At 43.2% G+C, this 24,860-nt stretch overlaps 1 protein-coding gene across 2 annotated transcripts in view; it reads left to right on the forward strand.

The window, feature by feature from the left end:
• Positions 1-330: 330 nt before the first annotated feature.
• Positions 331-24,860, forward strand: part of hacd1 (3-hydroxyacyl-CoA dehydratase 1) — a gene marked incomplete at its 5' end in the record, with an annotated part of 51,228 nt that continues 26,698 nt past the window's right edge. Inside the window, one exon of one of the 2 annotated variants that reach the window (XM_084323625.1) lies at positions 331-461. Coding sequence is in view for 1 of the 2 variants with exons in the window: in XM_084323624.1 (XP_084179750.1) it covers positions 3,610-3,731 (122 nt within the window). Of the gene's footprint in view, positions 462-3,609; positions 3,732-24,860 lie in introns of those variants that run through there. The other variant, XM_084323624.1, reaches the window with a different exon arrangement.

Consider the following 24,860-nt stretch of genomic DNA (forward strand, 5'->3'; position numbering starts at 1 on the left):
GCTACTGAACTGTGTATAAAAAGTAATGTTCGCACATGAAAAGTTCTTCGGTTTTTTCTGTCGCTTTTTTATCTCCTAATTCAATGTCGAGCGGTGTACGGGACTTGAATATAAGGATGTTTTGGAAGAATACTTCTCCCTAGGATGGTATTCTGTCACTTTTTGGTATTAGATTTACAGAGCTGTGCTAGGCTCTTAGCTCATCTTTTGTGATGATTCTTAAACTATAGAGGTTTTATTGTTCTTCAGGCGAAATATGTTGATTTAGTCTTTGATGAGTTTTTATGTGAGTGCTTTGTTATTTTCCTGGATTGGATCTTTCCAAGACAGTATTATTGTAACTACTTTTTCTAATTAAACCAAACTTTGTTAAATACTTTTATTCAACTCTTGGACCGCGTTCTTTTACGAGCTCCATCATGATCTTTCAAAACGCTGGCCACGCCTTGCTTTCATCTGAGGTAAGCGGGAGGTAATATGTCCTGGTAGCCTGATTACAGATTCAATCAATTGCTGGTTACTGCTTCTAGCTAAAGTTATATCAATGACTATTCAGTAATTCTTACGTCTGTACCCGGGTTGGAGTCAAAAGTAGGGCTTCAACGCAGATACCCTTGTATTGAGCGTGTTTTCGACCTGGCTTATGGAAATTATTATTAATATTATACACTAATATTACACTATTATTAATAGTACTACCTATTAAATAGTATTGCTGTGAATATGACTATTCAATGAAAGGAGTTTTCCCAAGCAGACATTCTGTTTATTACAAACAATGAAGAGGTTAACAACTCTTATAAGTTTATATTTCATATGAAATGGATAAAACTAACCAGTGACTATGAAATAAGAATTAAATAAAATACAAACTTGGCCACTTCCATGAAGAATTAAGCAAATCTCCTGGAAGGGATGCCAAGCAAGCACCAGAGACTCTGTGTCAGCCGGTACATGAGATTTATCCAGCGGCCTTGATATTCTTCACAACAGGAGGCTGTGGTGAGGGGTACCAAGGCTAAGTGGTCCATGGACTTGTTGAACTAATCAGAGGTTCTGTGGCTTAATACATGGCGTGATTAGGATTGGGAATTGACTCAAGAACTTGGCGAGTTTAGCACCTCGCTGAGGGATATTGAGCGGCCACAGGGTTTTATCTCGAATCGGTGTTGAGATAGATAGAGACACCTGTAGCTCTTAACAAATACGTACCAGAATAGTTAACTGTAGCAAGATGGCCGCCGGTGAACTACGCGGGAGACTCCGCTTTACGCCATCTAGTCTTTATAGATCTATGTTCTCAATCCCCAGTTCAAGCCTCAGCATCATTTGACGTAATTTCAACATGGCCACCCATATCGTATAAATGTTAATGTTGTTATTAGCTGTTTTAAGAGTACATTTGTAAGTATATTAGCTATATATGTTGTTGTAAACTGTCTTTGTGAGTTGTAATTCATGCGAGACAAATTGTAAAAATTGGCCAAAGATTTTGCGTGAGCATCTCTGTGTAGATCGGAGATTATGCGTTTCCCACTTCCATAAACGAATGAAGCATAATCACTAGCCACGTTAGCTTAGATTGCATCATCTACTCAGTTACTCTAATTGGTCTGTCAGTATGTCAGTAGTTGTAAAGGATATCAGCTACCAAGTCCACAAACAAGTAATGCAACTACTTTGCTACAATTTAGTAAAAGGATATTTCTGACTTTTGGACAGGGGCACTTCACCAATATATATATATATATATATTTAATCTGCACATAATCTCACACATAAACTAATCAGTTTTGCACACATTAATTTAGTTTGACAGTTATTGGGAGTAAATTAGTTTGAATATGGCCACCAGTGATGTCATCAGGGACATTGAATCCTTGTGTGTTGATTACAGCTCAATGAAATTATGTACTGTAGGTGAAGAAACAGCAACACCTTGTCTTATAGGAACTGCTATAATTTCATTGAGCTGTAATCAACACAACACAAGGATTCAATGTCCCCGATGACATCCCTGATGGCCATATTCAAACTCATGTACTCCAAATAACTGTCAAACTAAATGAATGTGTTTAGAGAACTGTTTAGAGTTTTTGGATGTGTGTGAGAATAAGTGCAAACTAAATCTGCATTGTTTTTTGGTGAAGTGCAAAAGAGTCACCTGGATAAAAACAAAACCCACAGTCTACCATTTTGAAACAGCTGATGGGCCATGTTACCTGCAGCAGCACATTGTAATACACTTTGAACATTTTGAGTTTGAGTCCCCATTTGGGGAGATAACATTGTAAAATATGATGTACACTACTGGTAAATGAATGGTAAATGTTGCATTTATATAGCGCAGTTATCAAAATGTTATACTATTTATTCCTCACATTTTACCCATTCACTCACACATTCACTCACCAACGGCAGAGGCAACCATGCAAGGTGCCAACCCACACATCGGGAGCGGTTAGGGTTAAGTGTCTTGCTCAAGGACACTTCGACACGCTGCTCGGGAATTGAACCGGGAACCTCCGGATTACCAGATGACAGCTCTAGCTCCCGAGCCACTGCTCCCATGTAAGACACCAGAACGTTTACATAAAACATCCACAAAATGCTAAATGGACACTTGTCTACTGGTGGTGATAAAGTCGAAATGTTGTTAGTCTATTATGCTCTTAAAAACAAGCGCTGGTTATTTTAATGAATTAGTATAAATAGCTTATAGCAAATTGCTATCAAGTGTAAATAGAAGAGCATCACAATCACTGTGCTCCATTACTTTATAATCAAAGGGTAAAACTCGTTATTTTATCAGTAAAGGGTAAAACTCATTACTTTATCATTAAATGGTAAAACTCATTACTTTATCATTAAAGAATAAAATGTATTACTTTATCATTAAAGAGTAAAACTCATTACTTTTATCATTAAGGGGTCAAACTCAGGAAAACAAATGTTCACATCCAAAAGAAACGTTTACAATTTAAATGTGTAATCTTTTTTAATCGATTTAACACTTTAGGATGATAATTCTAAAATTAGATTAGATCAGATTAGATTACATTCGATTAAAATGTATTGTCATCATACAGCACAACGGAAATACATGTACATCTAGTGCAAATGTAACAGTAAAGTGCATTAATAACAATATACAATGTACAATAGTGATTAAATGTGATATTAAATAACAAGCTACTACTCAGTAATATATGCTAAACTGATATATGTACAGTATAATTATGTACAGGTATAAATGCACTATGGTAGTAAGCCATACTGGCCAGTGGTAAGAGTGGTATGGGATATCATATGATACAATATGTAGTCAGAAGTAGGCTACAGTATGCAAATGTGTGTACATGTATAATGCTATACAGTATCATTGTACATGGCTATCATACAGTGTTAGACTATAGATTGAGGTTAGTAGTTGTGCTTACAGTGAAGGGAGTAGATGGTATAACAGGTCTATATGGAGTAATTATGCCAGTAGGGCTAAACATTAATTGCATGACTCAGGCTGAGGGACTGTTAGTCTCGCGAGAGGGGCCATGGACACATGGATGGAGCCACAGCTGTTCCTGATTTCCCCAATCGGTCCCCGGTGCCATGGTGTCCAGCGAGGAGGACGGTTCGGTGGAGGAGAAGGAGAGCAACAATAACAAGAAGAGAACGAAAAGTACCCTCGCTACCGCATGGCTCACATTTTACAACATCGCCATGACGGCCGGGTATGTGGATTATTGTGATTAATAACTGTTATACGCGCTCCCTCCGCTCCGCCGCGCCGCTCTGTATGGAAGCGGTCTGTTGCTGTTTATTGGACCCTGCCTCTGCCGCGCCGCTCTGTATGGAAGCGCGGTGTTGCTGTTTATAGGACAATGTCTCTGGGTTTAGTGTCACTGTGTCACCGACCGCGGTGACCCGACGTTACTAGAGGAAAGATCTCAAGCGTACGACTTGAGACAAACATGTGGCCAATTAAGTCATAATGAATGGTAAGATGATTAAATCTCTTTTATTAAATGAAAAGTAACCACTGGTGGCGGAGCGCCGCCCTGGCGCAGGTTTCCAAATACGGTGGATCGCATGGTGCGCGCGTCATGGCGCGGTGATAAGTTTAGCAGTAGAGCTGCTGACACTGAGCTCTGAGAGTCTGAAGACAGTTTTTAAATAAGTAACTACATACAGTACGCGCTATGAAGCGTCATTACACGTTTACTTGCCATTCATTAATATCAGAAAGTGGCAATTCTCGTTGTCATCGTACAGTATGTGATTTTGAGGGCACGGTTGAGTAATTACTATTATTATCCCATGATTTATTTTTGTAACATTATGTATGGAGGGTGAAAGACTCATAAGCATTTTCTATTTTAAATGTGTTTTGATCCTGTAAAGGAAGAAGTAGGCATATGACTATTTTTGGTTAAAAGCAAATACAAATAATTGTACGTTTAATAAAATAAAATAAAAATTTGAATATTATAGACGGATACATAGCTTCTAAAATGTATACCTTGACATAAGGTTACTATAGTGAAACCGGTTAATACTGAAATCCCTAGTGGTAATGCAAGCAAATAATTATAATATACATAGACATGTTCTGCTTCTTTTCATAATATTAAAACTGAGAAATGAACATTTTAACAGGTGTAGTGTTTTCCACAGTGGAGTGAAGTCTGCCATCTTTAAACTCTCCAGCTGACTAGTGTTTAGTATTAGTGTTGGGAAGAATTCCATTAGTAATGATCATGCTGTAGAAAGGATTATAATCCAAATAAACTAAATCGGCCATGTTTTCTGGTGATAGAAATAGCCTACTGTAGGCCACACACCTGTCACAATATAGGCCTATAACATTGTATCAATATCATCATTTGTATCACAAACAGTACTGTATTTGCAAATCTGGTATGTCATAAATGTATAGATGTAGCAGCAGTACTGTCTATCTGTATTTCATGTATGTCATATATGTCCTGATGAATTGAAAATGGGGGACCCTGATGTAAACAAGACGAAAGTCTTTCCCTGGTCTGCATGCATCCCCTTAACAATTGTGTGTATTGAGCCGTACTGTATTGTACCCATTCTGCAATCTGTTAATAAAGTTTGCAATCAATCAATCAATCAATCAATCAATCAATCAATCAATCAATCAATCAATCAATCAATCAATTCAAACCATTGGTTAATTAATACAGAGACCCAGCCTGACCACATAGACATGATATACAGTCATTTAGATATTATTGTTGGGTATTGGCTTGTGGCTACAGTAGTTTAGATATTGTTGTTGGGTATTAATTGTTGCTACAGTAGTTTAGATGTTGTTGTTGGGTATTAGCTTGTGGCTACAGTAGTTTAGGTGTTGGGTATTAGCTTGTGGCTACATTATTTTAGATGTTGTTAGGTATTAGCGTGTGGCAACAGTAGTTTAGACTTTGGTTATTAACTTGTGCCTACACTAGTTTAGATGTTGGGTATTCATTTCTAGCTACAGTAGTTTAGAGGTTGTTTGGTATTAGCTTGTGGCTACACTAGTTTAGATGTTGTTGGGTATTAGTAGCATGTGGCAACAGTACCTTAGAACTTAGACCAGGGGTTCCCAAACTTTTCAGGCCGCGACCCCCAAATAACTGTCAGAGAGCCGCGATTTTATTAAATTTTTTTTTATAAATGGAAATGTATGGTTGAAACATGCACACGTTCAAACGCACACACACTAATAAGCATTGGACGCTTTTAACCAGGGCCGGACTTGGGAAATCATTCAGGCCAGGACATATAGTGCAAAATATAGCCCCTGTCAGGCCACTTTTTAAGCAGGGGGTCTGGGGGTCCCCCACCAGGAAATTTCTTGTTACAAAGACTTCATTTCCTGCATTCTGGTGCAGGATTTTTTTAATTTGTACCCTTCAAATGCCAGTGTTTGTGATGGCATCACAAATTATTGTTAAAAAACAGGCTAGCATATGTATGATTAGCAACAACACTGATTTTGATGGATTTTCAGTTTTTTTTTAATGTCGGATTGAAAATAATACAATCTTTTATTCAACTTCAGCCCTGATCACGTTTTTGCCACCGATACCGATCGTCGTGAGCCATATCGGCCGATACCGATCCGATACCGATCGTTTTTGATTACATTTTTTTTTAATTATTTTATATAATTTTTTAATTTTTTTATATAAAATATATATATTATATAATTAGACTTGTACTTGTATTATCTGCGAGACATCGCCACCACGCAACAAGTCAAAATGCTCGCTATCTGCAAACAGCTCCACTGTCTGTGTGTACTCTAGTAGCCTCCAGCTCCAGCAAGGATTCTCCTGTGCTGCAGCTGGACCCTATTGGTATAACGTTACTGTGCTTTGGTCATATCACATTCAGCAAGCCCTCAGCTCGAATACGCATTGAATCAATGTTATAAGACATTGATATCAGGAGCTATCTGTAGCTACTGCTAGCCGGCTAGATGACGTTAAGACAACGCCTCAGTGAACTATTTAGTTCAATGGGACATTTCGTTTTGAACAGTGAACTAACGTCAGCTAACGCGAGCTAACGGAGGTATCAACATGGACTACTAGACTTGCTGGAGCATTTGTTGATATCAGGAGCTATCAGTAGCTAGCCGGCTAAATACCGTTAGACAATGCTTACTAAAAGTGAATAGTTAACTGGGTAATTTTGTTTAAACAGTAACGATAGCTAGGTAGCTAACGTTAGCTCATGGTCGAATGCACTATAGACTCGAGCAGAGGAGCCTCCTCTCAGTCCTCTGTGTTTACAAACTGTACACGGGTGCGGGCGGGCTAGGGAGGAGGAGCAGCGGCAGTTTGCAGGTCCTGTGTGTCTGAGACAGACAGTGAGTGAGATCTCCGCTTGATCGGTTTCCGCGATTGGCGAATATGACTCATTATCGGAATTCACCGATCGCATATTTATACTGATTATCGGCCGATAACGATCGGTGGCCGATCGATCGGGGCATCCCTAATCATAACACCACATATTCATTTTATAATTTTAACCCTTTAAATGCCAGTGTGTGTGATGGCATATATTTGCAATATATCAAATGCAAAGTAGATTTGTCTGGGGGGGGGATTATTACAGGCTAGCATGTGTCAATGATTAGCAACAACAGTTTTTTGTAAGGGTCCCGCCTCCACCAATCACATGCGGCTCCCTTTGTGTGTGTGTGTGTGAGAGCAAGAGAGAGAGAGAGAGATAGTTCTCCAACTTGTGTGAGTTGCAGTGATCTCCTGGTTGTGTTCCCCACCTAGGTTATCTAACTATTGCGCTGCTGCAACTAGAAACACTGTCCTGGCCTGCTTCTAAGTTCAGTGGCCTGACTGCATTAAATTTTTTTTTAAATAAATGTTTTTTTTTTTTTTTTGGAAATCGTCTGACTTTGGGAACCCCTGCGGCTTGACGTTGGTTATTAACTTGTGGCTACACTAGTTTAGATGTTGTTGGGTATTAGTTTCTAGCCACAGTAGTTTAGATGTTGTTAGGTACTAGCTTTTGGCTAGTAGTTGAGATATTGTTGGGTATTCACCTGTGGCTACAGTAGTTTAGATATAGTTTGGAATTAGCTTCCTCATTTTACTTATCGGGCAAGCCACCCAAGAGGATCAGATTAATTTCCGAGCCCCAAAACAGCATGGAATACATATTTCCAGTATCCAGCGTTGGATCAATAAACATGATCGATATTTCGAATGGCGATCAGGAATTGGAATAATCTTTTTGGAGAACATCTGATCTGAGGTAAGGAATCTATTTTACCAGTCTTACCAGATAATCAGAACTTTTTTCACAGATATCAGTGTGTGCCATGTGTGTATGTGTGTGTGTGTGTGCGATCAGGAAATAAGAGATTCGATTTTTCAGCCAGCTTATATAGCGTGCATAAGTACACATATACTATCGATAATCTAGCCTTTATTTGAAAACGATTCATAAATAGGCCGAAAAATTACAATGTTTTTTGTGTATTCTAGAATATTCCAGTAAAGGGCGTTTATCACAGAATCTTTATATTTTCCTGAAACTTAAAAAAAAACTAGCGTTTTTCAAAATGGTATAAAACGGAAATGAACCGATTTAAAAAAAAAAAACAATCCGTTTCGACAATGTTGACTGCAAACAAGTCATTGATAAGCGACAGCCAGATTAGACACATAGCCATAATTTAAGACATAGTTTATGCGTTTGCAAATATGAGAGCTCTATCATTGAAGTGGACGCTGGCATACGGAGCCCTTTAGCGCCCCGCATGGCTGGCACTGAAAGTGTTAAATGCTGATGCCCCGAGGGAGAGTTGAACCCGGGTCTCCCGCTCCGCGGGCGACGACATAGACCACTGCACTAAGAGGTGAATTCACTCCTGGGTACCGTACCTATGCATCTATTAACCCTGTTATGGGGAAGTGAGTTTAACTCGCAGCCTGCTTACTGCCACAGTCCCTTCTCAACACACGCGTTTATCGTGACTGTGGATATACTCACGGACCTCCGTTACACTCGCCTCCCTAAACTCACGTCACCTCAGGACATCCGGGTCACGCGGCACCAGTGTGACAGATCGTATCGGACTCCTCTCCGCTGTGTATTAAATGCTGATGCCCCGAGGGAGAGTTGAACCCGGGTCTCCCGCTCTGCGGGCGACAACATAGACCGCTGCACTAAGAGGTGAATTCACTCCTGGGTACCGTACCTATGCGTCTATTAACCCTGTTATGGGGAAGTGGGTTTAACTCGCAGCCCGCTTAGCGCTTACTGCCACAGTCACTTCTCAACACACGCGTTTATCGTGACTGTGGATATACTCATGGACCTCCATTACAGCTACACTAGTTTAGATGTTGTTGGGTGTTAGTTTCTAGCTACAGTAGTTTAGATGTTGTTTGGTATTAGCCTGTGGCAACAGTAGTTGAGTTGTTGTTGGGTATTCGCTTGTGGCTACAGTCGTTTTTAGACGTTGTTGTTAGGTATTAGCTTGTGGCTACAGTGACGTTGCGTATTAGCTTGTGACTACAGTAGTTTGGATGTGTTTGGGTATTAGCTTGTGGCTACTCGCTACTGTAGTTTAGACATGGTTGCGTATTAGCTTGTGACTACAATAGTTTGGATGTTGGGTATTAACTTGTGGCTACAGTAGTTTAGATGTTGTTGTTGTTGGCTATTAGCTTGTGGCTACAGTCTATTGCAGGGGTGGCCAACCAGTCAGAGACTAAGAGCCACAAAAATGACTGTGGTACCACAAAGAACCACACCATATACCAGCGTTTCTCAACCTTTTTTTTCAGTCACGGCACCCTTCATGTGTTTATAGGTCTCACCCTCTGGCCTCTGAAGTTGCTAATGTCTTTTTTATTTGGGCCTCACAGGGTTAAAAGTACCCTGTGAGACCCACGGTTGCAAAATTACAAAATCACTTTTAGCCATTTAAAAAAATAATGTTTATTTAAAAAAATTTAAGCACATGTATAGTCAATTGGTCCTGTTGTTCAGCCTCACAATGCTATTTGATAGTAAATGTATTTATATGTCCACCCTCTGGCCTCTGAAGTTGCTAATGTCTTTTTAATTTGGGCCTCACAGGGTTTAACCTCTTATGCCCGAGATATACAGTAAAAGTATATATTTTCAGCATTACGTTTGTTTACCAATTATTTTAACTAGGGATGTCCGATATTATCGGCCGACCGATATTATCGGCCGATATCGGCAGTAAAATGTGATATCGGAAAATATCGGTATCGGTAAAAAAAGATTTTTTTTTTTTTTTTTTTTTTTTACATTTATTTAACCTTTATTTACCCAGGCAAGCAAGTAAGAACCAATTCTTATTTTATTTATTGTCAAAAGTATGCATGTTGGTTTAATTCAACAAGAGATATGTAATGTTAATTTTAACTTTTTTAATGATCATATTTTGCACAGATAATGCTTACATTTAAAAAGCCTTTTGAATGCATCCAGTGAAATTATTAGTTACCTGAAATTATTCAGTTTTTTGGGGGGGAAACCCTGCATATACCGGTATCGGTTGATATCGGTATCGGTATCGGAAATTAAGAGTTGGACAATATCGGAATATCGGTATCGGTAAAAAAGCCAATATCGAGCATCCCTAATTTTAACTGTTATTAGTGAAATATAAGATTATAGAAATCTCAGGGCATTGAGTCGGAAACCGGCGCATATTCACAGGAGGAAGTGGCACAGCCAAAAGTGAGTGTAGTCTTTTGAAGGAAGAGACTCGGGGCTTTCGAATTTCGAAAAACGACCCTACCCAGCTCACACCAGCCCCTGTCAATCATCTGACTTCTGGATTAACTTTTTTATTTCTCTTATTTTTTGGGATTATCTCCCACAAACCTGAACGTTATTGCCATAAAACAGAACGCAGTTAGTTTATCTACCTTTCTGTGAACGTCTTGCAAAAAACGGTGTTGCAATACGATGAAAAATGGTAGAGAAATTTACATTATAAAAAAGATGGCAGAATTCAGTACTGTATCTACAAAACCTTCTGTTTAATCATCTTCCCTTTATTCATTTGCTTAGATTTTTCAGGTCTGGTCAATTTTAGCATGGTGTTATTCACAGTCAAATATACGTTTTTTTTCTTTTTTTTTAAATAGAATTGATATTCTCCTTTGGTTCATTACAATTTACTCAAGCCTAGTAACAGACACACTATTTCTGACACTGATCCATATATGTCCCTAGATTCAGATACCAAGAACATGCAAATGAACAATTTTTTTAATATTTATTCTACGTCCTTGTGGAATGAGTGACTTAAAAAAAATAAAGTAAAAAAGAAAAAAGAAAAAAAGAAAGTACAAAAAGAAAATATTATGATTTTTTTTTTTTTATGGATGGAAGAGCCGCACATTGAACGCGCATGCGGCTCGCGAGCCACGGGTTGGCCACCCCTGGTCTATTGCAAAGGAATTGCTTATGTTGAACCAGCTTCTGCTTTTGCACTAATGTTGTTTGGAGTCATTTAACAATAAAACTAGGGTTGGGTACCGTTCACATATTTTGTTTTGATCCACTTTTTCTCCTCCTATTTTTCTGTATTTTCCTCCCATCCCAATTTGAGTCATTATGCCAATTCCCCCCTCCCCTTCCTGGTCGTTGCGCGCATGTGCCCCCCACTGGTCGGTCTAGGGAGCCCTGAAGTCTATCACATGCTTCCTCCGATACATAGGAGACAGCCAGCAGCCTCTTTTCACAGCGAGGACTCTCATTGGTGAAGTGTAACGCGTGGGAGGTCACACTACCTTCACCATTTCCCTCCCTCGCTGTGCAGGCGCCCTGAACAACCTGTAGGAGTCGCTGTTTACAACGACCAGATTACCACCCACCGGCTTCCCTCCCACTGACTCTGTATGACGACCGGCCAAGCTGGAGGCACTGCTGACAGCCGGATTCGATACCAGTGTCTCTGCAGTGGTAGACAGACGCTTAGTCCGCTGTGCTACCCGGCCGCCCCCAAGTACTGTTCACATTTGAACCGATACCGGTCCTGGTACAGCTACCTGGGAATCGATACCGGTACCTGACGGTACCTTTTTTGGTACTTTACTCTCTCTGTAATAACAAACATTTGACTTATTTCAGTTGTAAAATGAAACTAAAGTCTAAACTTCTCAATTTCAACATTGTTATCCCACCACAAAAACTTTGATCTAACATGAATCGGTACTCTGTAGTACCGACGTAATTAGGCCGGTACCCTTAAAAGTACAGAGTTCAGTATCCAACCCTAAATAAGACACAGGCAGGCTGTCGGATGCAGGATGTAGTGGAGGGTAAATCCACTTAAACCTGCTTCTCTAACCTTTAGGAAAGTTTAGGCCAATGCTGCCCCAAATGTAGTTCTACTTTTGCCAGATGCATTTCTGAAAACTGCCTTTGTAGAAACTGTTCAGTGTTTGAAATGTAAATATATGACCTTGAAAAGTACATATATTACCATGGAAAGTACATATATTACCATGGAAAGTACATATTACCATGGAAAGTGACCTACATTATATTGGCTCACATCAGTTCAGGGGCAGCTTCTCTATGGTTCTCCTGTCATGCTCATTAATTGTGCATCCCTACCCAGAACATAATATTACCTGGGTCTACTTTGTTTAATGTTACTCATGTTAGAAGTATGGTTTTTAGAGCAGTTTTTGAAAAGAAGGCATAATGGTTCCAGCTCCACGTGTTGGCGGTTGACTGTTAATGAGGAAAGTAGCCTCCATTAAAAGTCATTGTGTTGTGTGTATGTATTTAAGAGAATATAATCAAACGTGTATCTTTCTTTCTTTCTTTAACCTTTATTTACCAGAGTGGGTTCTCTTTATAACCTTTATTTACCAGGGTAGGTTCTCTTTATAACCTTTATTTACCAGGGTAGGTTATAGTATCGTATAGCTCCGCTCTGCATCTACTGGAATACATCCCTGTATCAGTACTAGCACTGAATAAATCTCCACATGCACCTTTACACACCTATTCGCCTGGCCACACCCCCATCCTCCCCTCTACATAAGCAGGGGTGTGGCCACACTAACAGCTCCTTCCTTGTTTTCCCCACGGCGAGTGTCTGTATACACCACTTTGAGTTAGTGAAATATTTGAATATTTGAAGAGGAGCTGCATAGACATTATTTCTTGTTTTTTCTCTCTCACAAATTTTAGAGAAAAGGCTAAGCTATAATGTCTTCATCGGAGGGTTTGAGCGCTCACAACGTCACCCTTCACCAGCGGTTCTCCATTGCCGCCTCCGTCGTGGGGCTGCGCTGACTCCACGGTCATGGCAGTCAGACGCACCCGAGCGGCGTCCGGTGGAGAGTTTGCCTCTCCGAGGAGCTGTTGAACAAAGGCCGTCTCCCGTGAGATGGCCTAGTTCCAGCTCTGGTTCCCCCGCCGGTGGACGGTCGGCCGATAGGTCGACGGCTCCTCTGGTGGCGGAGGATCTGAGACGCAAGCTCTTCGCCTCTATTCGCTCCCGTCGTAAGATGGTGAGCTGCAGGGGCGAACGGCCTGGCTTTGGGGAGCTGCTGGAGCCAGACGAGGGTGCTCCTGCTCGGTATCCTTGTCCGATGGAGAGAGCGGGAGCGCTCTTGTTTGACACCCCGGTGGAGACATATCACTCTCCCCCTCAGGGTGTGGCAGGGGGTGGTATGTCTCCTTGGGGTCCCTCGTCCTCCGGTGTTGGGTTAGAACCTCCGACTCGGAGACGGGATGCCCAGCTATCAACTATGTCGGATGGTGGCACCACACAGCCTCCTGTATGTGAGGGACGCGGGCTGCGTGGAGCGAGGTGCGCATGGGGAATTACGTGCCTTGTTCCCGGAGCTCATGGCGGCCGCCGCAGCCGCTAATGGTGTGGCGTTGCCGCAGCCACTGCCTGCACCTGTAAGTAAGTAAGTAAGTAAGTAAGTAAGTATTTATAAAGCACCTTTCATACATGTCATGTAGCTCAAAGTGCTGTACACAATTATAGGCATATATAACGATAAAAGCAATAAAGTCACAGTGATCAGTTAAGATCAATGTTTAAAAAAAAAATAATAATAATAATAATAGTAACGTAAAAATGAAAATAACGTAAAAACAGTCATTTGCTTACCAGTTTGGGAGAACAGGTCCGCACAAACATTTCCGCTCAGTGGCAACCGGAAGTGCACTAAACCAATGCACTTGTATGGTAGGTAGCAATGTTTAGCTCTTATAACGCTAGTGTAGTTACGTTTTTATCAGTGGTCATAGTTGGGTCCATAGTGCTTTACCAAGTCCCATGGATCCATCAGTGGCCGTGTATTGTGGTAGAAAGAAAGAAAAAGAAAAACGTATAAAGAAAACAGTCTAAAGTTTGAAAGTTTGGGAGGTCCGCAAAAACACGACCGTTCAGCTCAGAAGCTGAGGCGTGTCAAAAACTTTTGAAAAACTGGAGGCGTGTCTCCTATGTACCCGTTCCTTCATCTAAAAAGTTTGAAAGTTTGGGAGGTCCGCAAAAACACGACCGTTCAGCTCAGAAGCTGAGGCGTGTCAAAAACTTTTGAAAAACTGGAGGCGTGTCTCCTATGTACCCGTTCCTTCATCTAAAAAGTTGGGTCCACAAGGCTTATCCTAGCCTCATGGATCCATCAGGTTTTTCCAAGCCATAACTATTTGTAAGCTAGACTGTATAGGTACGTTTTTAATTTTCCTTTAAAAATGTGTATAGAGCTGGCGTTTCTGATGTGTGTTGGTAGTGTGTTCCATAGTTTTGGGGCATAGTTGGCAAATGCCATACTTCCTATCCTTTTTTGGTTTCTGGGCGTGTCTAGTAAACCTGTAGTGGATGACCGTAGCGTTCTTGAGGGCAGATAACTAACTAGGGAATTTGCTATGTATTTTGGGCCTTGCTCATTAAGAGCTTTATATGTTAGGAAAAGGACCTTAAAATCAATTCTGAGTTATTGGAAGCCAGTGCAGAGTGGCCAGGACTGGAGTGATATGTTCTCTTCTCCTTGTATGAGTTAGTAATCGAGCTGCAGAGTTTTGGATAAGCTGAAGCTTCCCAATGGTTGCTTTGGGAAGACCAGTGAACAGTGCATTACAATAGTCAAGCCGACTTGATACAAAAGCATGAATAAGTTTCTCTGCATCCTTTTTATTTACGAAAGGTCTTACTTTCGCTATGTTTCTTAGGTGGAAGAATGACGTTTTCATGGCCTTATTTATATGAGACTTAAAGGTCAGGTCTGAGTCCAAGATGACACCTAGGCTTGTAACCTCAGTCTTTACATAGGATGACAGACTCCCCAGGTTTTTACAAAGCACTTCCCTTTTCGCTTTTGGGCAGATCAATAGGATTTCGGTCTTGCTTTCGTTTAATTTTAGGAAGTTATTGTTCATCCACTTGTTTATTGCTAACAGACAATTTGTAATGGACTGTATGGCTGTAGTGTTATTTGGTTCTGCGGAGATATATAGTTGTGTATCACAGCGTTTCCGTTAGCCGGTAATTACCGGTATTTTACCGGCAAAATCTGTTTAAGTCCGACATATTTTATCTCTCCGGTCTTAATGTCCGGTGAAAATAATTCCCTGAGTCTAAGCACAATTTGATTATTTGAATTGTATTAAAATAGGCTAAAATTAAATAGCCTATGCGATGAACGAAACGATCATTACATTTGTTTCCTCGTTGCTTCTAATAATGACAACGACGTTGTCGGCGAGAGCTTAGTGCTGGTACTGCTGTAGAGCCGCAGTACCAGCAGTACAATGCAATATTCCAGCAGTACTCCAATTCAGCCATTTTCAGCCAATGTTGGGTGGGGGGCGCTGTTGTGCGGTTCCCAGAAAAGAGCCAATAACAGCTGAACAGCTGCCCTGCAGCGCCATACTCTTTGCAAATAAGTCGTTGCGAGGTGGAGAGTCGTCACGCAAACCACGATAATGTTGCCGTCTCTCTGCTTTCTCAGTTCTTCGCTTGATATAATTAATACAAATGTCCAATATAACGGAATTCGTTAGCTCATAAAAATGTGATTATAACAGACTGCTGTTTAGTGTCGGACCGACTGTCCACAGACACAGTCTATTTTATTTCAAGTCAGCAGCAGCACGGAGTATCGAGGGACTTATTTTATTTGGAATATATTAATGACTGTATACGCAAAAGTAGCCTAGTTTTAAGTAATAATATTATAAATCTACATGCCTTGAGGATGACATTCTTTATATAGCCTGCCTATCAATTGTTTTAAAGCTAAATAAACTATGACCGGAATTAATCTCATTTGTCCGGTAGATTGAAATCTTGCAGGTCACGGAGACCGGCAACAATTTTTTCTAACGGAAACCCTGGTGTATCATCAGCATAACTATGGAAACATACATTGTGGTCTCGAATGATGTCCCCGAGGGGCAGCATATATAGTGAGAAGAGTAATGGACCAAGGCAGCTTCCTTGTGCGACTCCAAAATTGCTGTCATGTTCCTCGGATACATTGTCTCCAAGCTTAACATAGAACCTTCTCCCCTTAATGTATGTTATGAGCCAATTTAGTACATGATCGGAAAAGCCAACCAGTCTTTCAAGACGACTGATCAAGATATTATGGTCAATCGTATCGAACGCTGCACTAAGGTCCAATAGGACAAGAATTGAGACTTTGCCAGCATCGGAGTTTAGCCTGAGGTCGCTAACTATTTTGGTAAGGGCAGTTTCAGTGCTGTGATTTGTTCTGAAACCTGATTGTAGTTCCTCCATGATGTTATTATCTTTGAGAAAGGAGTTTATTTGTACTGAGACTATCTTTTCTAATATCTTGCTGATAAATGGAAGGTTCGATATTGGCCTATAGCTTTTTAGTTCGTTTACATCTAAGTTTGTTTTCTTTAGTAGTGGTTTTACTACAGCCGTTTTAAATGCATCAGGAAAAGTGCCTGTTTGAAGAGACATATTTATTTCAAGGACATGATTTGAGACACTATCAAACACCCGCTTGAGAAATGCTGTTGGTATAGGATCGAGGCAGGAGGTGGCGGAATTACACTCAGAGACAATCTTACAGAGGTCAGGTAATGTAATACATGTGAATTCCCCCATAGTTATCTCAGGTGGGGTTTCACTCACAGCCAGATCTATATCAGCGGTAATGCTCGCTCTAATCAATGATATGTTTTCATTAAAGAAAACTGCGAACTCTTCACATTTTGTGGCTGATTGCTGCGGTATATGGGGGGGTGGTATGTTAATCAGCCGGTCAATGGTGGAAAAAAGTACCCTGGAGTTACCCAAATTTTCTGAGATCATTTTGGAAAAATATTCCTTTCTCGCAAGTTGTATTGCCTTATTGTATGCGCCCATGGCGTCTTTGTATAAATTAAAGTGAGCTGTGAGTTTGAGTTTCCTCCATTTTCGCTCGGCTATCCTACATTTTCTCTTGTTATCTTTAACATTGGTTTTATTTAGCCATGGAGAGATTCTATCAGTTTTTACCTTTTTAACCTTTAGAGGGGCAACAGTATCTAACATAGTTGACAAGGTGCTGTGGAAGTTTTGCACTTGCTGATTTAAGGAGGATTCACTGCATTGGTCATATGATTTCATCATACTAGAGAATTTTGCTTCAGCTCTAGCGTCCAGAAGCCTTCTGTGAACTAGGAATTCGCTTCTGGTCTTATGTAATATTAGGCTTGTACCATAGAACACACAATAATGGTCAGAAATTGGAATTTGTTTTACTGATATATTCTCAATGTTTAGCCCTGTTGTTATTAGTAGGTCCAGAGTGTTGCCATGTTGGTGGGTGGCCTCGTGAACATGTTGCATCAGTCCAAAACTGTCCAGTAGGTTCAGAAACTCACAACCCCTGGGGTCATCCTTTTTGTTGATATGAATATTTAGATCTCCATTAAGAATGATTCTATCATACCTGGTAATGCAGATCGATATGAGTTCTGAAAATTCCTGTATGAAGAGTGGCGAGTACCTTGGTGGTCGATACAATGTCACACATATTACTGGCATTTCTGTTTTCAATACAATAGCAAGTTATTCAAATGATAAAAATGTTCCCAGGTCAATATCATTGCACACAAATTGAGTGGAGATAATTGCTGCTATTCCGCCTCCCCTCCCACTCTGTCTGTTTGATTGATAGAATTTAAAATTGGAAGGGCAGGTCTCAATCAGTGTTGCTACACCAGTGATATTGTCTAACCATGTCTCTACTAAAAACATACAATGTACACCATGTTTTACTATGAGTTCATTTATCAGAAATTATTTTTGTTTCAGCGCTCTAACGTTGAACAGTGCTAGTTTTAGCTGTACGGGTTCTGTAGTGGGGTGTGAGAGTCTGTGGTTGAACACTGATATTGATAAGGTTAGATTTACATATGGGACGTGATAATGAGTAATTGATTAGTCTTTTGGTGATCAGAATCGGGATGACACTCAACGTGTTTTTTTGTAGTTTAGGCTGCTTCTGTATATAGTCTACAGAGCTAGATATGGTTGGTTGTCAGGCCAGTGATGCTATACTTTGTATGACGTTATGTATTAGCACATTTACCCCTGATATGTTTGGATGGATGCCATCGGGTCTGTAATGGTCTTTCCTGGACCAGAGCAGATCAAAGTTATTTATATAGCAAAGTCCTATAGTAGTACAGTGGGTCTGTAGCCATTTGTGCAACCAGAACAGACGGCTAAATCGCTCAGATCCACGACCTATGGATGGAATGGGGCCAGACACAATGCATATTTTACCCAGGCTTTCAATAGTGAGTATTAGTGATTCAAAGTCAGATTGGAGTTTAACGGATTGTCTAGCCATTACGTCATTTGCTCCGATATGAATGATAACGGTGTGGGCGGACGGATATCTCTTGATGATTTCGGGAGTACACTCAAGTAAGTCAGTAACTTTTAAACCGGAAAAACAATACGTAATGCCGTGTGGTATTTGCAAAAACCTGGTGATGGAATCTCCGATGAGTAGGATCTCTGGCTGTTCTTGGATGCATTCCCCGTCGTAGATGGCCAGGTTTCTATGGTGAAAAGCCGCAGGAGTAGCGTCTGCATTGCTGGCGGAGTTAGACGGTTGGTCGGGCAGCAGCGCCGTGTGGAGGGGCTCGTTCACAGCGGCATTTCCATCGATGACACTCGCCGTTTGAATGATCATACTGGTATGGGCTGCAGAGCACCGCAGACGAGGACGTTTAAACTTTGGGGAGTCGGACCCATCGCGTGAGTCTGGGGAGCTTGGCGATGCGAGAGCAAACAGGGCAGAGCGCTTTCTGCTCTGGGTTGTAGTCGATATATTTCCATGGTTGAGTTGTGAGTTGGAGAGGGCCGCCGTCCTGGCAGCTTCGCTTGGAGCCTGGCTAGTAGCTAGGCTAGTAGCTAGCATCGGATAGTCTTTGAGCAAAGCTACAGTACTAGCAGCAGGAGACGGAAGCGAGGGAGAGCCTAGGAGGCTGGAATCATTACAAAGAGGATTGAATCGGTTTGATAGTTGAGGTGAATCAAAGGGATCATATAGAGGAAGGGAGAGCTTCCTTCGGCCCCTCACCACTGTCGCCCAGGAGGGACTACTGGTGCAGCCTGCGTCCGCTTTTTCCATGCTAGCCAGCTTGGACATGAGTTCCGTTTGACGCTTGAGAAGATCCATTACTAGTATCTCGATGGTCTTCAGTTCCGTTCGCATTTCTGCGACATCTGATGTTGGAGCCATTTCCTCGGGGGAGTTTAGCACTGTGAGTACTGTAGCGTGTAGCTGTAGCTATGGCAACAACAAGCGCCGATAGCTTTAGGTCACGTCCAGTAAAAAGTCACATAAAACCAATAAATCCAACAGTATAAACGATAAGAGCAAAAGTCACAGTGATCAGTTAAGATCACTGGTTAAAAAATGGTAGAAAGAAAGAAAACAGTCTAAAGTTTGAAAGTTTGGGAGGTCCGCAAAAACACGTCCGTAACCGGAGTGTAGTGGATCCAACCAACTAACACACAGGAATGCAGGATGCAGGAATGCAGTCCCTGATGACTTGATGGGTCATCTATGGCAACGTCGTCCTGTGAAGGAGACAGGCGTTGTCTGCCCATTCTTCCCCTGAATGGAGGCCTACGTGTGTCAGGGACAGGTAATCTCCCGCATCACCGGCCTTACCCCCGCCTACGTGCGAGTCACGCGGGTGGCGGGTTTGGTCGAGGGATTGAAAGAAGGGGTGCCTCGGCTTGATAGCCCGATGGCATCTATTCTTTGTCCTGAGGTGGTTTATTGTTTATTGTTTAAAAGGATCCCCATTAGCTGTCACCTAAGTGGCGAGCTAGTCTTCCTGGGGTCCACATAGAAAGACAACAGAAAACACAAAACATAACATGAGATACATACAGTATGACAATCACAATTAACAATGATAATCTAAAAACAGTAAAACATTGTAGACATCATTATCTAAAAACATTGTAACATTGTCTAAAAACAGTAAAACATTGTAGACATCATTATCAACATCAGAATATTTTGCTCACATATTTAAGTAGTGCAGTGCATTCTCAGGTTGTATTTGAAAGACACTTTACTATTCAATTTACTTATGTTCAGTGGGCAGTTATTCCAATGATTGATGGCACGATAAACAACAGTCCTCTTTAAAGCATTTGGTTTTGGACGTGGTAACATAACGTGGTGTGGGAGCCGTTGCGGAAGCCGGTTCCCCATGGGAAATCGGCTAGGCAGTTGGCCAACTGGAGTGACCAGTCATTCATCGCCGCGACACAGAGCCTGGCTGCGACATCCAACATCGCGCAGCTGGCGCGCTTCATGTCGGGGATGATGGCGGGCGGGTCGGTGTTGGACGATCACCATCTGTACCTACACGCCCAGGCGGCTGGAGCCATCCTGCACCTGATACAGCTGCAGGCAATCGCCGCCGGGAAAGGACGCGCCCTGGCCACTCTGAAACAGCGCCACCTTTGGCTGGAGCAAGCGAGGGTGCCGGAGCAGAAGAGGCTTCCCCTGCTCACGGCCCCCCTCTCCGAAGCTGGGCTGTTCGGGTCTGCCATGCAGCAAATGACGGCTGCATGCAGGGACATGGAGGAGGAGCGTGCTGTGCTTCAGCCCCATTTTCCCCCACCCGACGCTGCCGGTGAGGTCCGACGGAGGCCACGTCGCCGGGGATCCGTGACCGTCGCCACCGCCACCATCGCCGCCGCTACTGGGCCCTCGGCCAAGAAGGCCAGGAGCGGAGAGGGTGCCTCGTCCGCCGCAGCCAGCCGACCCACGCCCGGAGGTGACTGTAGGGATCGTCGTGTCCAGGCACCCCAGAACCGTCCCTCCGGGCCCGCTCCCCGTGGGAGCAAGCACCGGGCTGCACGCGGCAGGCGCCGCTAGTGACTTTTCCCCCCCTGTTTACCCCTGTTCCCTTCCCCGCCCCAACCATATGATTTTGTTACATTAAATAAAGGGTCCCTCCTGGTAGTGTGTTTATTCACTGTATATGTTGGGGATACGATGTGTGAACCCTCGCCTAGTTGTGGGGTTGTTTAGGAGAGCAGGACTTTTAGTCATTCTGGTTGCTACATATATATGTGCTTAGCAAGGCCTGTGGCTAGCACTCGGTCGAAAGACTTTTTCTTTCCTCATCCTGAAGAAATATGTTTCTTCTTATAGTGGTACATTTTTACCGTTGTCTGAGGGGGTTGTGTGTGTTCTGTTACATTGGTAACAATGGCATTGAGTCCACAGCTTTGGAGTGTTAGCCTACAGAAGTGCTCGTGTGTATAGCTTGTACCAAGGTCTTATAGACCCTCTCTCAACCTTCTGTGTTTTTTTCTTGAAACATGAAACACGGGTGTCGTGTTCACACATAAGCCTTCGGCCTTGTTTATAAACCCTGTTCGCAGACGAGTTGGCGTCTGTGACTAGCGTGCGTTGGGTTAGCTTATCCTGGTTGGATATACGCTTCTCCATTTTAGCATGCTGGCTACATAGGTATCGCCGCTAATGGCTTGTTTTCTAGCGGCGATACCTATCGTATCCGGGGTGTGGGGTCATGAAGGGGTGAACTGATAAACCCCTCCTTCCCTCTTTTCTTATTGGTCAGGGGGTTTGGCCTTCTGTCCTCAGGTTCCCTGCCGCACTGGTTGGTCAGCACGGCACGGGGTAGGGAAAGGGGAGTTCCCTGACTCCTCGCCTTTTGGTCGGTTGAGTCATGGGATTCCCCCCGCCATAGAGTATGTCACTGGGCGCGTTTCTATTGGTTGGCGACTTCCGTGAGTTCTTTACAGGCTCCATATGTGGACCTCTGTTGTTGTCAAGTTGGTGTTGCGGTGCATGGGAACTCAAGAGTTCTGCTGCGCTCTATACATGTGTGTCTTGAGCTTTTGGTCACGTGGCTCAATGTTACATAAACTTTTCAATTTGTTGCTCACGTGGGAAGTCTCTCTGGGGGTTCCCCGTCCCCTCTATTATGGAGAAGGTTGATGGGGTGTTTTCCCTCGGCCGCGTCATATGGGACCCATGTCCGTATTATTTCTGTAAAAAAAGCGGCTTGTCGTTCTCCCAGGCGGCTTGGAGGAATGATATCTGGGTTCTTGTTAGAATTACCATTGATATGTTTTGGGTCTTGACGTGTACATAGTGCTGGCCCTGGGTGCTTCTGATAGGAACAACGCATGGGCTTGCGCGCCTTGGTTGCTCATCATTTGAAACAGCGTTTTTTATGGGGCAACTGGGATGGAGTTTGTCTCTTCCGAGCGCCAGTGTACTAGGCTTGTCTCGATGAATTCTCGTTCATCTCTGGGGGATGATAACGGAATAGATCAAAGCATTGGTAGAGGGGTCTCACGCCCTTGGGGTGGGCCACCGGGCGTGTTGCTTTGTGTTCTGACCGTCTGGGTGGCGCCCTCTGTGATGTTTTGGATCGGCACGCATACCTACCCCCCTCCTGGGACTGGGGATGGCGGCGTGATTAGGACACAGGACTGGTTCTGGTTGCGCCGGACCAGGTCAGTTAACCTGTTGTCCGCCGGGGCGCAGATCTGCTGTTCTGGTACCCTGAGGGACTTGTGCTTTTTCGGGGGGGAAATGCCCGGTCGGCCCGGGCGTTGCAGGGTTCGTGGTTATGTTACTGCGTGTTATCCCTCACTGTTGCTTGGTCCATATTGTGTTGTACCTTGCGCTGTGCTAAAGGAGCCTGGTCCTTCTCCATTATTTTTCACCCCTCTCTTCTCCTGCTTGGCGGGGCTGGGAGGGGGCTGTTGAGGTGGTTCTTGTAGAACCCCTCTGGCATCCCTGTGTACGTCCCGGTCCGCCGGGCCCAGGTCCGGACTCGTTCTCGTCGACCTGTTGGCCTGGGTTAACCCCTTCTTGAAAACTGAAACACTTGTACTGCTGTATAGCCAGTGTATACCCGCAGTTGTGTTTGAGTTTTTTCTTGGGGGGGTTATAGGAACAACCGCCTCATGTTAGAACAAAGGTGGTGGTTGGTTTCCTGGTGTGTTGGTAGCGGAGTCGACTCTCGGGGTAGGCCGGGCTTGGCCCCGTCTGCCTGTGAGTGTGCCCCCACACCTTTCATGACGTCTGCCAGTCATGTCAGCCTTCTCTGCCTTGGCCCCTCTAGAGGGTCGGGGGGGGGGAGGTTTTGTGGAGGCTGCGACATGGTGCACAGCATACCAGCGTATGCCCCTTCCGCCGGGGAGCTGTTTTCAGCAGACCCCTTTGGCGCCTGTCTAGTCCGCAGTGCTCCAGGCTCAGGTCGAGTGGCCTGTTGCCTGGATTGAGGGATCAACCTCTTTGAGGGTTGTCTCCCCGGTGCGCTGCCTGGTCCCGCTGTGGGTGTTGCCTCTTGAGTGCTTCGGGGCGGCGTGCTGTTGGGGGGAAGGGCCTGCTCTTGGATGGGCCCTGTCCGAATACGCTGGCGATGTGGGGGCTGGTGTCACTAGTGACCGCCTGGTGGGGTCTCGATGCTGCGGCGTCGTTGGCCTCTCCAGGCCCCCTTTTCCGGGGGGGTCCAGTCCCTTCCTGGGGCTGGGTCCTCTTTCGCGCTCCGCTGCTACGGCCTTGCCATGGGGTTGGGGTTTTGCCCTTGACCCCATGATGTTAGGGGTTGTGATGGGGGTTTTATTCTTCCCGTTCGTTCCCTAGTGGCATGTGGGTTGCGCATTTGTGTAGTCGTGGGTTCTTCTGTGGCAAGGTAAGTCCCACGGTCTGCTCACGTTTGAGTTGCTAGACTCCTCTTCGCACAGTCTGATCCGATTCCCTCCCGTCCTCCACTAGGGGGGTCCGGGGGGCTCAAGTCCTCCCCGGTTCTGATGGTTGTGGGGGGCCTCAGCGGGTACATTTGACGAGCTTCCGCTCTGCTCAGCTCCTGTATTCCAGTAGACGCAGAGCGGAGCTATACGACACTATAACGTAAGGTTATATCTATAACCATAGTTATGAGTATAGTGACGCTCTGCGTCGGGCTCACTGAGGACCCCGTGGTCTTCGCCTTGGTGGTGAAAGACTTGGGAAGGAGCTGTTAGTGTGGCCGCACCCCTGCTTATGTAGAGGAGTGGATGGGGGTGTGGCCAGGCGAATAGGTGTGTAAAGGTGCATGTGGAGATTTATTCAGTGCTAGTACTGATACAGGGATGTATTCCAGTAGACGCAGAGCGTCACTATACTCATATAACTATGGTTATAGATATAACCGTACGTTCTAGGGATGCCACGGTTTTCAATATAATATTGTACCGTATGGTACGCCATCCACCGATCAATACGCACTTGTGAATTGCGGCTAGTGTTGTCACGATACTGGAATTTTGAACTTCGATACGATACCTTGAAAAGTATCGATATTCGATACCCTTTTTCGATACCACAGGGAAAAAGGTTCAATCTTAAAATGTCAAGAAGAAAAAAAATATAAATATATATAATATTTTTTATAAATTTTGCTTTTGTTGCTGGTTGATTCTCCTCAGCTTCTCTCTGGTACTATAAGAGAAGATAAATATAACACTTTTAAAACCCTTTGTTTATCTTTAGATCACACATTTAAAAATAACTAAATGATATAATCTTAGAAATTAAGTAAACTGTAATCTGTGTAGCATGTACCTGACAAACTGAACTGTTTGTATTACAGTCATATTCCAACTTAACTGAATGTGTGTGTGTGTGTGGACTACTGTACTATTACAGGTATTGAAATGAACAATGCAACTTCCTTATACAAAAAAAATATATATATTTCTTTTTCTTTTAATGAATAATTAAATATCGATATTGCGGGAAATGAGTATTGAAATGTTTTAAATATTC

This window comes from Notolepis coatsorum, assembly GCF_963971535.1.
Source record: "Notolepis coatsorum genome assembly, chromosome: 10".
Lineage (NCBI taxonomy): Eukaryota > Metazoa > Chordata > Actinopteri > Aulopiformes > Paralepididae > Notolepis > Notolepis coatsorum.